The sequence below is a fragment of the Petromyzon marinus genome, chromosome 75, assembly GCF_048934315.1.
Source record: "Petromyzon marinus isolate PM22_M1 ecotype Great Lakes invasive population chromosome 75, UKy_Petmar_22M1.pri1.0, whole genome shotgun sequence".
NCBI lineage: Eukaryota > Metazoa > Chordata > Hyperoartia > Petromyzontiformes > Petromyzontidae > Petromyzon > Petromyzon marinus.
In genome coordinates this window covers 7,380,556-7,398,055 of record NC_133741.1, presented here as the reverse complement: position 1 = coordinate 7,398,055, position 17,500 = coordinate 7,380,556, and the positions used below count along the sequence as shown (strand labels likewise).

The 17,500-nt window shown below is 50.0% G+C and overlaps 2 protein-coding genes across 3 annotated transcripts in view; both read right to left on the bottom strand.

Moving 5' to 3' along the window:
• PANK4 (pantothenate kinase 4 (inactive)) overlaps window positions 1-350 on the bottom strand; it is a 99,201-nt gene extending 98,851 nt beyond the window's left edge. Inside the window, exon 1 of the mRNA XM_076056419.1 lies at window positions 71-350. Coding sequence (XP_075912534.1) covers window positions 71-326 — 256 coding nt within the window. The 5' untranslated portion in view covers window positions 327-350. The remainder of the gene's footprint in view (window positions 1-70) is intronic.
• Window positions 351-1,682: 1,332 nt separating this feature from the next.
• LOC116938043 (dnaJ homolog subfamily C member 11) overlaps window positions 1,683-17,500 on the bottom strand; it is a 54,763-nt gene continuing 38,945 nt past the window's right edge. For both annotated transcript variants that reach the window (XM_076056416.1, XM_076056415.1), the window contains exons 11-16: window positions 16,636-16,791; window positions 14,710-14,779; window positions 13,485-13,542; window positions 7,743-7,885; window positions 5,618-5,747; window positions 1,683-2,973 (exon numbers count right to left, since the gene is read on the bottom strand). In XM_076056416.1, coding sequence (XP_075912531.1) covers window positions 2,951-2,973; window positions 5,618-5,747; window positions 7,743-7,885; window positions 13,485-13,542; window positions 14,710-14,779; window positions 16,636-16,791 — 580 coding nt within the window. In that variant the 3' untranslated portion in view covers window positions 1,683-2,950. The remainder of the gene's footprint in view (window positions 2,974-5,617; window positions 5,748-7,742; window positions 7,886-13,484; window positions 13,543-14,709; window positions 14,780-16,635; window positions 16,792-17,500) is intronic.

Genomic DNA, 17,500 nt, shown 5'->3' with positions numbered 1-17,500 from the left:
ACACACAGACAGAGACAGACACACACAGACAGACACACAGCGAGACAGACAGCGAGGCGACGGCCCTCACCGATGTCAATGGCGAAGCGTTTCGCGCTGCCCAGGTTGCGAAACACTTCGTGAGGAGGCAGCTCGATACTGCGCGCGTAGTCGCTCGACTCAGTCACCCGCCCCGGACTCCCCTGCCTCCTCCTCCTCCTCGCCGCCTCCTCCTCATCCTCATCCTCCTCCTCTGCCTCGACAGACGCCATACTCGTCGTCGTGGTGGTCGTGGTGGTGGTTGTTGTTGTTGAGGGAGATGGGGGTCGTGGGGCCGGTGATGTCATAGCCACTGAATGACGGAAATGACGTCATTGTTGTTGAGGGCGATGGGGTCGTGGAGCCGGTGACGCCATAGCCGCCGAACACGGAATTGACGTAATTGTTGTTGAGGGAGATGGGGGGGGTCGTGGGGGCCGGTGACGTCATAGCCACTGAACACGGAAATGACGTCATTGTTGTTGAGGGAGAAGGGGGGGTCGTGGTTTTCCGGTGACGTCGTAGCGACTTGTTGCGATGTTGAGGGGGGGGGGGGGGAAAGACGTCATTGTTGTTGAGGGAGATGGGGGTCGTGGGGTCCGGTGATGTCGTAGCGACTTGTTGCGATGTGAGAGGGGGGAAATGACGTCATTGTTGTTCAGGGAGAAGGGGGGTCGTGGTTTTCCGGTGACGTCGTAGCGACTTGTTGCGATGTGAGGGGGAAATGACGTCATTGTTGTTGAGGGAGGTGGGGGTCATAGGGTCGGTGACGTCACAACAACTGGAGACGATGAGAAATGACGTCTTTGTTGTGGTTGACGGAGATGGGGTCGTCAGGCCGGTGACGTCTAGCGACAGAACACGACATGACGTCATCGTTGTTAACGGAGATGGGGGTCGTAGGGACCGAGGTCGCGCGTGCAGTGACGTCATAGCGACTGAATACGATGTGAGGGGGAATGACGTCGTTGTTGTTAACGAAGTGGTGGGAGGGTGGCGGGACCGGAGGTCGCGCGTGCAGTGACGTCATAGTGATTGCCCACGATGGAGAAATGACGTCATCGCAATCGCACGCCCTCAACGCCTAAGTACGGACAATGGCGTGACGTCACCGGTTAGTTCCTTCACAACTCGTGCACCCACCCGGGGCGACATGACGTCACTCTATAGTACCATCCCACTCCGATCCTTATATGGACATGAGGGGTGACCTCATTCAATTACACCCATCCGACCCTTATATAGTAATGATACATGACGTCACTCCATAGCACCATCCCACTCCGATCCTTATATGGACATGAGGCATGACCTCACTCCACACAGCACCACGCTCCGACCCTTAGTGACGCATGACGTCACTGCATAGCACCATCCCACTCCGATCCTTATATGGACATGAGGCGTGACCTTACTCCACACAGCACCACGCTCCGACCCTTAAAGTGACGCATGACGTCACTGCACAGCACCATCCCACTCCGATCCTTAGATTGACCTGCAATGACGCCACCATTCCAATCCCTTGCTGCCTGACCGCACGTGGAGTCGCCCGGGTGGCATGACGTCACTCCAGTGTAATCACCATCACCACCACCGTGGTAAATGCGGTGATGGTGGTGGTGACGTCTCTACACCGTGCACGTGTTCACCTCGTTGAGCACTTTCACTTTGTGTTACGCTTTATTAGATGGCGTTACAGAGATGGTGGAGATGTTGTTGATGATATTGATGATGATGTTGTTGTTGATGATGTTGTTGTTGATGTTGTTGATGATGTTGTTGATGATGATGTTGTTGATGATGTTGTTGATGATGTTGTTGATGTTATTGTTGATGATGTTGTTGATGATGATGTTGTTGATGATGTTGTTGATGATGATGTTGATGTTGTTGATGTTGATGATATTGATGATGTTGATATTGTTTATGGTGTTGATGATGTTGATGTTGTTGATGATGATGTTGTTGTTGATGTTGATATTGTTTATGGTGTTGATGTTGTTGTTAATGATATTGATGATGTTGATATTGTTGATGTTGATGATGCTGTTGATGTTAATGATATTGATGATGTTGTGGATGTTGTTAATGATGTTGATATTGATGATGTTGATGTTGTTGATGATGTTGTTGATGTTGTTAATGATATTGATTATGTTGTTGTTAATGATATTGATTATGTTGATGATGTTGTTGATGATGTTGATATTGTTGATGTTGTTGATGATGATGATGTTGTTGTTGATGTTGATATTGTTTATGGTGTTGATGATGTTGATGTTGTTAATGATATTGATGATGTTGATATTGTTGATGTTGATGATGCTGTTGATGTTAATGATATTTATGATGTTGTGGATGTTGTTAATGATGTTGATATTGATGTTGTTGATGATGTTGTTGATGTTGTTGATGTTGTTAATGATATTGATGATATTGATGTTGTTGATGTTAATGATATTGATGTTGATGTTAATGATATTGATGTTGTTGATGATGTTGATGTTGTTGATGATGTTGTTGATGATGTTGTTGATGATGTTGTTGATGATGTTGTTGATGTTGATGATGTTGTTAATGATATTGATGATGTTAATGATATTGATGATGTTAATGATATTGATGTTGTTGATGTTGTTGATGATGTTGTTGATGTTGATGATGTTGATGTTGTTAACGATATTGATGATAGTGATGATGTTGATGTTGTTAATGATATTGATGATATTGATGATGTTGATGATGTTGATGTTGTTAATGATATTGATGATGTTGATGTTAATGATATTGATGATGTTAATGATATTGATGTTGTTGATGATGTTGATGATGTTGTTGATGTTGTTGATGATGTTGATGTTGTTGATGATGTTGTTGATGATGTTGATGTTGTTGATGTTGCCAAGTGGAATCGTGCTCCAGTCCACCCTCAGTTTTCCTCGAAGCGGTGAGCTGGAAGGGCGACACAGACAAAGATCCCCCAGGTAGCCTCAGCAACCAGTAGGGGCAAGTGCTGTGAGCAGCGAGTAGCACTGCCAATGAAGGTTGGCACTGTGGTACACACAGAGGTGGTGGTGGGTGGCTAGCACCACCACGCCCGGCCGCCTTTGTCTCTCCAGACACAGCACATTCACTCAGCCACTCACTCACTCACTACCATTCACCCACTCACTCTACCACGCACTCACCCACCCACTCACTCAGTCACTCACTCACTCACCCACTCACCCACCCACTCACTCACTCACTCACCCACCCACTCACCCACTCACTCACTCAGTCACTCACTCACTCAGTCACTCACTCACCCACTCACCCACTAACCCACTCACCCACTCACTCACCCACTCACTAACTCACCCACCCACTCACTCACCCACTCACTCACTAACTCACCCACTCACTCACTAACTCACCCACCCACTCACTCACCCACTCACTCACCCACTCACTATACCACTCACCCACTCCACTACTCACTCACTCACTCACCTACTCACTGACTCACCCACTCACTCACATTCACCCACTCACTCACTCACATTCACCCACTCACTCACCCACTCAGTCACTCACTCACTTAGTCACTCACTCACTCAGCCACTCACCCACTCACCCACCCACTCACTCACTCTACCACTCACCCACTCACTCACCCACTCACTCACCCACTCACTCACCCACTCATTCACTCACTCTAACAGTGAAACACACAGTGACACACAGTGACACACACAGTGACACACACAGTGACACACACACAGTGACACACAGTGACACACACACCGTGAAACACAGTGGCACACAGAGTGACACACAGTGACACACACACACAGTGACACACACACAGTGACACACACAGTGACACACACACAGTGACACACAGTGACACACACACCGTGAAACACAGTGGCACACAGAGTGACACACAGTGACACACACAGTGACACACACACAGTGACACACACGCAGTGACACACAGTGACACACAGTGAAACACACACACAGTGACACACAGTGACAACAACCGCCATTTGCCAGTAAGTGGCGGTGACGTCACAAACAGCGCCTGTGCCAGGCTAGGTGCACTTCGAGGCTACCACGTGAAGTGTCAAAGGCCTGTCGCTGGCGGAAGGAGGTCACGTGACAGACCCTGCAGGTGCCATGGGTTGACTGCTGTGCCAGGCTAGGTGCAGGAGGAGGTCACGGGACAGACCCAGCAGGTGCCATGGGTTGACTGCTGTGCCAGGCTAGGTGCAGGAGGAGGAGGTCACGTGACAGACCCAGCAGGTGCTATGGGTTGACTGTTGTGCCAGGCTAGGTGCAGGAACATCTTCGCCGGTTAGAAACATTTAGGCTGGCCTGCCTACGATCCATCCTGGGTTTAACCAGACTGGATTGTGTGAGGAGCTCACAAATCCTTGAAAGATCTGGGCAAGGTCCCATCGGTGAGCTCCTCCGGCAGGCAAGGCTGCGATGGCTGGGTCATGTAGCCCGCATGCCCAGCCACCGCATGCCGAAACAGCTTTTGTTCGGCCGGATTGAGGGGGCTAAGCGGGCGCGGCACGGGCTAGAGAAGAGATGGAGTGATGTGGTACAGGAGGACGTGGAGCTGAGTGGACTTGCCGATGACTGGTACCAGCGGTGTCAAGATCGGCCTCTGTGGAGGAGGCTCGTGAAGGATGCTGCTGGGCAGTTGGAGGCAGTCGCCCTCCAACAACAACAGAGGGCGGAGGAGCGACGCTCACAACAACGAGCGGAGCGCCGGGTGGCTAAAGCATAGCAGGTTGGCACAGTAGGGGGCACAGGTGGTGCATCAGCCAGTCATCTCAGTCAGTCGACCCGTGGCACCTGGGTCTGCCCCGTGACCTCCTGCCAGCGGGCGTTCGACACTTCACGTGGCCTCAGGGTGCACATAGCCTGGCACAAGCGTCGTGGTGACGTCACCGCCACTTAGTGGCGAATGGCGGTTGTTGTTGTGTGTCACTGTGTGTGTGTCACTGTGTGTGTGTCACTGTGTGCGTGTGTGTACACTGTGTGTGTGTGTGTGTCACTGTGTGTGTGTGTGTGTGTCATGTGTGTGTCACTGTGTGTGTGTGTGTTACTGTGTGTATGTGTGTCACTGTGTGTGTGTGTGTGTCACTGTGTGTGTGTGTCACTGTGTGTGTGTGTCACTGTGTGTGTGTGTCACTGTGTGTGTGTGTGTCACTGTGTGTGTGTCACTGTGTGTGTGTGTCACTGTGTGTGTCACTGTGTGTGTGTCACTGTGTGTGTGTGTGTGTCACTGTGTGTGTGTGTCACTGTGTGTGTGTCACTGTGTGTGTGTGTCACTGTGTGTGTGTGTCACTGTGTGTGTGTGTGTCACTGTGTGTGTGTCACTGTGTGTGTGTGTCACTGTGTGTGTCACTGTGTGTGTGTCACTGTGTGTGTGTGTGTGTGTCACTGTGTGTGTGTGTCACTGTGTGTGTGTGTCACTGTGTGTGTGTGTCACTGTGTGTGTGTGTCACTGTGTGTCACTGTGTGTGTGTGTGTGTGTCACTGTGTGTGTGTGTGTGTGTCACTGTGTGTGTGTCACTGTGTGCCCGTGGGTACTCACACTGCTTGGGGATCCGCAGTGACTCGGTGTCGGGGACGGTGACCTGGTGCAGCGCGCCACGGAACTGGTAGAGAACCTTCAACGCCTTCTCCTCACCCACACACGGGTCGTAGAACCCGGGCAGCCCCGCCTACACACACAGTGACACACACACACACAGTGACACACACACAGTGACACACACAGTGACACACACACACAGTGACACACACACAGTGACACACACACACAGTGACACACACACACAGTGACACACACACAGTGACACACACACACAGTGACACACACACACACACAGTGACACACACAGTGACACAGTGACACACACACACAGTGACACACACACAGTGACACATACACAGTGACACACACACACAGTGACACACACACATACAGTGACACACACACAGTGACACACACACACACAGTGACACACACAGTGACACACACAGTGACACACACACACAGTGACACACACACAGTGACACATACAGTGACACACACACACAGTGACACACACACACAGTGACACACACAGGTAGACACACACACAGAGGTATACACGTACACACAGACACACACAGGTACACACCACCACAGAGGTACACACGTACACACAGACACACGCGTACACACACGTACACACCCCCACAGAGGTACGCACGTACACAGACACACACACAGGTACACACACCCACAGAGGTACGCACACACACACACAGGTACACACACCCACAGAGGTACACACGTACGCACACACACACAGGTACACACACACACACACAGGTACACACACAGGTACACACACCCACAGAGGTACACACACACAGGTACACACACCCACAGAGGTACACACGTACGCACACACACACACAGGTACACACACACAGGTACACACACCCACAGAGGTACGCACGTACACACAGACACAGACACACACACACAGGTACACACAGACACACACACGGGTACACATACCCACACACAGGTACACACACACACACAGAGGTACGCACGTACACACAGACACACACAGACACACCCACACAGGTACGCACACACACACAGGTACACAGGTACACACAGACACACACACAGGTACACACACACACAGTGGTACACACAGACACACACACAGGTACACACACAGTGGTACACACAGACACACACACAGGTACACACACACACACAGGTACACACAGACACACACACAGGTACACACACACACAGGTACACACAGACACACACACAGGTACACACACACACAGGTACACACAGACACACACACAGGTACACACAGACACACACACAGGTACACACACCCACAGAGGTACACACAGAAACACACACAGGTACACACACCCACAGAGGTACACACAGACACACACACAGGTACACACACACACAGGTACACACAGACACACACACAGGTACACACGTACACACGTACACACACACACACAGGTACACACACCCACAGAGGTACACACAGACACACACACAGGTACACACACCCACAGAGATACACACACACACACACACAGGTACACACACACACACACAGACACACACACACAGGTACACACAGGTACACACACACAGGTACACACACACACACACAGGTACACACACACACACACAGACACACACACACAGGTACACACAGGTACACACACACACACACAGGTACACACACACACACACAGACACACACACACAGGTACACACAGGTACACACACACACAGACACACACAGACACACACACACAGGTACACACAGGTACACACACACACAGACACACACACACACACACAGACACACACACACAGGTACACACAGGTACACACACACACACAGGTACACACACACAGGTACACACACACAGGTACACACACACACAGGTACACACACACACAGTGGTACACACACACAGGTACACACAGACACACACACACACAGGTACACACACACACACACAGGTACACACACCCACAGTGGTACACACAGACACACACACAGGTACACACACACCCACAGACACACACACACAGGTACACACGTACACACACGTACACACAGGTACACACACCCACAGAGGTACGCACGTAGCCCCCCCCCGCCTACCTTGCGTGCGTCAGTGAGGATGAGCTTGGAGTCTCTGACGAGGCACTGCAGGGGGGTCGTGACGTCGATAACGTGGGGACGCTCCCCACGGCCGCTCGCATCAGTGATGAGCCGGCCGTACCAGGCGTGGATAATGACCAGGCCTGTACCACCACCACCACCATCATCATCATCATTACACACAGCACCACCACCATCATCATTACCATACACACAGCACCACCACCATCACCATCATCATTACCATTATTACCATTACCATACACACAGCACCACCACCATCACCATCATCATTACCATTATTACCATTACCATACACACAGCACCACCATCATCATCATTACCATACACACAGTACCACCACCACCACAACCACCACCATCATCACCATACAGACAGCACCACCACCACCACCACCATACACACAGCACCACAACCACCATTATTACTACCATACACACAGCACCATCATCATTATTACTACCATACACACAGCACCACCAACACCACCATTATTACTACCATACACACAGCACCAACACCACCATTATTACTACCATACAAACAGCACCACCATTATTACTACCATACACACACCACCACCATTATTACTACCATACACACACCACCACCACCATTATTACTACCATACACACAGCACCACCACCATTATTACTACCATACACACAGCACCACCATTATTACTACCATACACACACCACCACCACCATTATTACTACCATACACACACCACCACCACCATTATTACTACCATACACACAGCACCACCACCATTATTACTACCATACACACACCACCACCATTATTACTACCATACACACACCACCACCACCATTATTACTACCATACACACAGTACCACCATTATTACTACCATACACACAGCACCAACACCATTATTACTACCATACACACACCACCACCATTATTACTACCATACACACACCACCATCATCATTATTACTATCATACACACACCACCACCATTATTACTACCGTACACACAGCACCACCACCATTATTACTACCATACACACACCACAACCATTATTACTACCATACACACACACCACAACCATTATTACTACCATACACACACCACCACCACCATTATTACTACCATACACACAGCACCACCACCATTATTACTACCATACACACAGCACCACCACCATTATTACTACCATACACACACCACCACCATTATTAATATCATACACATACACACAGCACCACCACCATTATTACTACCATACACACAGCACCACCACCATTATTACTAGCATACACACACCACCACCATTATTACTACCATACACACAGCACCACCATTATTACTACCATACACACAGCACCACCACCATTATTACTACCATACACACACCACAACCATTATTACTACCATACACACAGCACCACAACCATTATTACTACCATACACACAGCACCACAACCATTATTACTACCATACACACAGCACCACCATTATTACTACCATACACACAGAACCACAACCATTATTACTACCATACACACAGCACCACCATTATTATTACTACCATACACACAGCACCACCATTATTACTACCATACACACAGCACCACCACCATTATTACTACCATACACACAGCACCACCACCATTATTACTACCATACACACACCACCACCACCATTATTACTACCATACACACAGCACCAACACCATTATTACTACCATACATACAGCACCACCACCATTATTACTACCATACACACACCACAACCATTATTACTACCATACACACAGCACCAACACCATTATTACTACCATACACACAGCACCACCATTATTACTACCATACACACAGCACCACCACCATTATTACTACCATACACACAGCACCATCATCATTATTACTATCATACACACCACCACCACCATTATTACTACCATACACACAGCACCACCACCATTATTACTACCATACATACAGCACCAACACCATTATTACTACCATACACACAGCACCACCACCATTATTACTACCATACACACACCACCACCATTATTACTACCATACACACAGCACCACCATTATTACTACCATACACACACCACCAACACCATTATTACTACCATACACACAGTACCACTATTATTACTACCATACACACAGTACCAACACCATTATTATTACTACCATACACACAGCACCAGCACCACCATTATTACTATCATACACACAGCACCACCACCATTATTACTACCATACACACAGCACCACCATTATTACTACCATACACACAGCACCAACACCACCACCATTATTACTACCATACACACACCACCAACACCACCATTATTACTACCATACACACAGAACCACCACCATTATTACTACCATACACACAGCACCAACACCATTATTACTACCATACACACAGCACCAACACCACTATTATTACTACCATACACACACCACCACAACCATTATTACTACCATACACACAGCACCAACACCATTATTACTACCATACACACAGAACCACCACCATTATTACTACCATACACACAGCACCAACACCATTATTACTACCATACACACACCACCATTATTACTACCATACACACAGCACCACCACCATTATTACTACCATACACACACCACCACCATTATTACTACCATACACACACAGAACCACCACCATTATTACTACCATACACACAGCACCACAACCACCATTATTACTACCATACACACACCACCATTATTACTACCATACACACACCACCACCACCATTATTACTACCATACACACACCACCAACACCACCATTATTACTACTATACACACACCACCAACACCATTATTACTACCATACACACACCACCAACACCATTATTACTACCATACACACCACCAACACCATTATTACTACCATACACACACCACCAACACCATTATTACTACCATACACACCACCAACACCATTATTACTACCATACACACCACCACCACCATTATTACTACCATACACACACCACCACCACCATTATTACTACCATACACACACCACCACCACCATTATTACTACCATACACACAGCACCACCATTATTACTACCATACACACAGAACCACCACCACCATTATTACTATCATACACACACCACCACCATTATTACTACCGTACACACAGCACCACCACCATTATTACTACCATACACACAGCACCACCACCATTATTACTACCATACACACAGCACCATCATCATTATTACTACCATACACACACCAACACCATTATTACTACCATACACACAGCACCATCATCATTATTACTACCATACACACACCAACACCATTATTACTACCATACACACACCACCACCACCATTATTACTACCATACACACAGCACCACCACCATTATTACTACCATACACACACCAACACCATTATTACTACCATACACACAGTACCACCACCATTATTACTACCATACACACAGCACCACCACCATTATTACTACCATACACACCACCACCACAACCATTATTACTACCATACACACAGCACCAACACCATTATCACTACCATACACACAGAACCACAACCATTATTACTACCATACACACAGAACCACAACCATTATTATTACTACCATACACACACCACCACCACCATTATTACTACCATACACACACCACCACCACCATTATTACTATCATACACACAGCACCACCACCACAACCATTATTACTACCATACACACAACACCACAACCACCATTATTACTACCATACACACAGCACCAACACCATTATTACTACCATACACACAGAACCACCACCATTATTACTACCATACACACAGAACCACTACCACCACCATTATTACTACCATACACACACCACCACCATTATTACTACCATACACACAGCACCAACACCATTATTACTACCATACACACAGCACCATCATCATTATTACTACCATACACACAGCACCACCACCATTATTACTACCATACACACACCATCATCATTATTACTACCATACACACACCACCAACACCACCATTATTACTACCATACACACACCACCACCATTATTACTACCATACACACAGCACCACCACCATTATTACTATCATACACACAGCACCACCATTATTACTACCATACACACAGCACCACCACCATTATTACTACCATACACACAGAACCAACACCACCATTATTACTACCATACATACAGCACCACCACCATTATTACTACCATACACACAGCACCACCATTATTACTACCATACACACAGCACCACCACCATTATTACTACCATACACACAGCACCACCATTATTACTACCATACACACAGCACCACCACCATTATTACTACCATACACACAGAACCAACACCACCATTATTACTACCATACATACAGCACCACCACCATTATTACTACCATACACACAGCACCACCATTATTACTACCATACACACACAGCACCACCACCACCATTATTACTACCATACACACAGCACCACTATTATTACTACCATACATACACCACCACAACCATTATTACTACCATACACACAGCACCACCATTATTATTACTACCATACACACAGCACCAACACCATTATTACTACCATACACACATCACCACCATTATTACTACCATACACACACCACCACCATTATTACTACCATACACACACCACCACCACCATTATTACTACCATACACACACCACCACCACCATTATTACTACCATACATACACCACCACAACCATTATTACTACCATACACACAGCACCACCATTATTATTACTACCATACACACAGCACCAACACCATTATTACTACCATACACACATCACCACCATTATTACTACCATACACACACCACCACCATTATTACTACCATACACACACCACCACCACCATTATTACTACCATACACACACCACCACCATTATTACTACCATACACACAGCACCAACACCATTATTACTACCATACAGCACCAACACCATTATTACTATCATACACACAGCACCACCATTATTACTACCATACACACACCACCACCATTATTACTACCATACACACACCACCACCATTATTACTACCATACACACACCACCACCACCATTATTACTACCATACACACAGTACCACCACCATTATTACTACCATACACACAGCACCACCACCATTATTACTACCATACACACAGCACCACCACCATTATTACTACCATACACACAGCACCACCACCATTATTACTACCATACACACAGCACGACCACCATTATTACTACCATACACACAGCACCAACACCATTATTACTACCATACATACAGCACCATCATCATTATTACTACCATACACACACCACCACCATTATTACTACCATACACACAGCACCACCACCATTATTACTACCATACACACAGTACCACCACCACCACCATTATTACTACCATACACACAGCACCAACACCATTATTACTACCATACATACAGCACCATCATCATTATTACTACCATACACACAGCACCACCACCATTATTACTACCATACACACACCACCACCATTATTACTACCATACACACACCACCACCATTATTACTACCATACACACAGTACCACCACCATTATTACTACCATACACACAGCAAAAGAGGCTGTTGGTGATGTTGACAAGCCCTATGACACTCACCCATTTTTGCCTCCTCTGCCTCAACGATTCTCTTCACAGACTCCTGCATCAACCGCACCTGGAGAGAGGGGTCACAGTGGCTGTGTGGGTGGGTGTGGGTGGGTGGGTGTGTGTGGGTGGGTGTGGGTGGGTGGGTGTAGGTGGGTGGGTGGGGTTCACGGTGGCTGTGGGTGGGTGGGTGGGGTTCATGGTGGCTGTGTGGGTGGGTGTGGGTGGGTGGGTGTGGGTGGATGGGTGGGGTTCACGGTGGCTGTGTGGGTGGGTGTGGGTGGGTGTGGGTGGGTGGGGTTCACGGTGGACGTGTGGGTGGGTGTGGGTGGGTGTGGGTGGGTGGGGTTCACGGTGGCTGTGTGGGTGGGTGTGGGTGGGTGGGGTTCACGGTGGCTGTGTGGGTGGGTGTGGGTGGGTGGGGTTCACGGTGGCTGTGTGGGTGGGTGTGGGTGGGTGGGGTTCACAGTGGCTGTGTGGGTGGGTGTGGGTGGGTGGGGTTCACAGTGGCTGTGTGGGTGGGTTTGGGTGGGTGTGTGTGGGTGGGTGTGGGTGGGTGGGGTTCACGGTGGCTGTGTGGGTGGGTGGGTGTGTGTGGGTGGGTGTGGTTCACGGTGGCTGTGTGGGTGGGTGTGGGTGGGTGTGTGTGGGTGTGAGTGGGTGTGGGTTGGTGGGGTTCACGGTGGCTGTGTGGGTGGGTGTGGGTGGGTGGGGTTCACAGTGGCTGTGTGGGTGGGTGTGGGTGGGTGGGGTTCACAGTGGCTGTGTGGGTGGGTTTGGGTGGGTGTGTGTGGGTGGGTGTGGGTGGGTGGGGTTCACGGTGGCTGTGTGGGTGGGTGGGTGTGTGTGGGTGGGTGTGGTTCACGGTGGCTGTGTGGGTGGGTGTGGGTGGGTGTGTGTGGGTGTGAGTGGGTGTGGGTTGGTGGGGTTCACGGTGGCTGTGTGGGTGGGTGTGGGTGGGTGGGGTTCACGGTGGCTGTGTGGGTGGGTGTGGGTGGGTGGGTGTGTGTATGTGGGTGTGTGTGTGGGTGTGTGTGTGTCTGTCTGTGTGTGTGTCTGTGTGTGTGTATGTGTGTGTGTCTGTGTGTGTATGTGTGTGTGTCTGTGTGTGTGTCTGTGTCTGTATCTGTGTGTATGTGTGTGTGTGTCTGTGTGTGTCTGTGTGTGTGTGTCTGTGTGTGTGTGTCTGTGTGTGTGTGTCTGTGTGTGTGTGTGTGTATGTGTGTGTGTGTCTCACTGCTGCCTCTGCTTCTAGTTTGCTCTTCTCCGTGTTACTCGCAGAGTTCTCCCTCCTCTTCGCGAGCTCCCTGCCGGGGGGGGGGGGGGTACGGTGTTGGTGTTAATCACGCAGGGTTCACGATAGGCTCCGTGCGAGTCCCTGCAGTGGGACTCACCACACTGTGAGTCTCTCACTGTGAGTCTCACTGTGTGTGAGGCTCACTGTGAGTCTCTCGCTGTGAGTCTCACTGTGAGTCTCTCGCTGTGAGTCTCACACTGTGAGTCTCACACACAGTCTCTCGCTGTGCGTCTCTCGCTGTGAGTCTCACTGTGAGTCTCTCGCTGTGAGTCTCACTGTGAGTCTCTCGCTGTGAGTCTCACAGTGTGAGTCTCTCACACAGTGAGTCTCACGCTGTGAGTCTCTCGCTGTGAGTCTCACTGTGAGTCTCTCGCTGTGAGTCTCACACTGTGAGTCTCTCACTGTGAGTCTCACACTGTGTGTCTCACACTGTGTGTCTCACACTGTGAGTCTCACACTGAGTCTCACACTGTGAGTCTCACACTGTGAGTCTCTCACTGTGAGTCTCACACTGTGAGTCTCACACTGTGAGTCTCACACTGTGTGTCTCACACTGTGTGTCTCACTGTGAGTCTCACACTGTGTGTGTCTCACTGTGAGTCTCACACTGTGTGAGTCTCACACACTGTGAGTCTCACACTGTGTGTGTCACACACTGTGAGTGAGTCTCTCACTGTGTGAGTCTCACACTGTGTGAGTCTCACACACTGTGAGTGATTCTCTCACTGTGTGAGTCACACACACTGTGAGTCTCACACTGTGAGTCTCACACACTGTGAGTCTCACACTGTGAGACTCACAGTGTGTGAGTCTCACACACTGCGACTCTCACACACTGTGTGAGTCTCACACTGTGTGAGTCTCACACTGTGTGTGTCTCACACTGTGTCTCACTGTGAGTCTCTCACTGTGTGAGTCTCACACTGTGTGAGTCTCACACACTGTGAGTCTCACACTGTGTGTGTCACACACTGTGAGTGAGTCTCTCACTGTGTGAGTCTCACACTGTGTGAGTCTCACACACTGTGAGTGATTCCCTCACTGTGTGAGTCACACACTGTGTGAGTCTCACACACTGTGAGTGATTCTCTCACTGTGTGAGTCACACACTGTGTGAGTCTCAAACACTGTGAGTCTCACTGTGAGTTTCTCACTGTGAGACACACACTGTGAGTCTCACACTGTGAGTCTCACACTGTGAGTCTCACACTGAGTCTCACACTGTGAGTCTCACACTGTGAGTCTCTCACTGTGAGTCTCACACTGTGAGTCTTTCACTGTGAGTCTCTCACTGTGAGTCTCACACTGTGAGTCTCACACTGTGTGAGTCTCTCACTGTGAGTCTCACACTGTGAGTCTCACACACTGTGAGTCTCACACTGTGAGTCTTTCACTGTGAGTCTCTCACTGTGAGTCTCACACTGTGAGTCTCACACTGTGTGAGTCTCTCACTGTGAGTCTCACACTGTGAGTCTCACACACTGTGAGTCTCACACTGTGAGTCTCACACTGTGAGTCTCACACACTGTGAGTCTCACACTGTGTGTGTCACACACTGTGAGTGAGTCTCTCACTGTGTGAGTCTCACACAGTGTGAGAGTCTCACACACTGAGACTCACACAGTGTGAGAGACTCACACTGTGTGAGTCTCAGTGTGTGAGTCTCACACAGTGAGACTCTCACACTGTGTGAGTCTCAGTATGTGAGTCTCACACAGTGTGAGAGTCTCACACACTGCGACTCTCTCACACTGTGTGAGTCTCAGTGTGTGAGTCTCACACACTGAGACTCTCACACTGTGTGAGAGTCTCACACACTGCGACTCTCACACACTGTGTGAGTCTCAGTGCGAGTCCCACGCTGACCGCTGGCCTTGTGCCCGCAGGTATGGGCGGATGAGGAGGCGCTCGAGGGCCAGGAAGGCGACGAGCGGCACGGCACTGGCATAGAAGACGGCGCTGGGCAGTAGCGACTCAGTCAGGTGGATGGGGAACACGTAGCTCTGACTCGCTCGGTGCAGCCTGGGGGCGGGGGGGGGGAGGGGGGGGAGAGGGGGGGAGAGGGGGGGAGAGGGGGGGCGGAGAGAGAGGGGGGGGAGGGAGAGGGGGGGGGGGTGAGGGGGGGTGAGGGGGGAGGAGGGGGGAGGAGGGGGTGAGAGGAGGAGGGGAGAGAGGGGGTGAGCAGGGGGGTGAGGGGAGAGATAGGGTGAGAGGGGAGGGGGTGAGGGGGGGACAGGAGGGGGGGGGTGAGGGAGTGGAGGGGGCGAGGAGAGGAGGAGGAGGAGGGTGTGAGGGGGAAGGGAGAGAGGGGGGTGAGGGGGGTGAGGGGAGGAGGAGGGGGTGAGGGGGGTGAGGGGAGGAGGAGGGGGTGAGGGGGGGGAGGGGGGTGAGGGGGGTGAGGGGAGGAGGAGGGGGTGAGGGGGGTGGGGGGTGAGGGGGGTGAGGGGAGGAGGAGGGGGTGAGGGGGGGGAGGGGGGTGAGGGGGGTGAGGGGAGGAGGAGGGGGTGGGAGGGGGTGAGGGGGGTGAGGGGAGGGGGAGGAGGAGGGGGTGAGGGGGGGAGGGGTGAGGGGGTGAGGGGGGGAGGGGGGGGCAAGGGAGAGGGGGGCGGAGGGAGAGGGGGGAGTGGAGGGAGAGGGGGGGGAGAGAGAGGGGGGGTGAGTAGGGGGGTGAGGGAGAGGGAGAGGGGGGGGTGAGGGGGGTGAGGGAAGGGAGGGACAGGAGGGGGGGGGT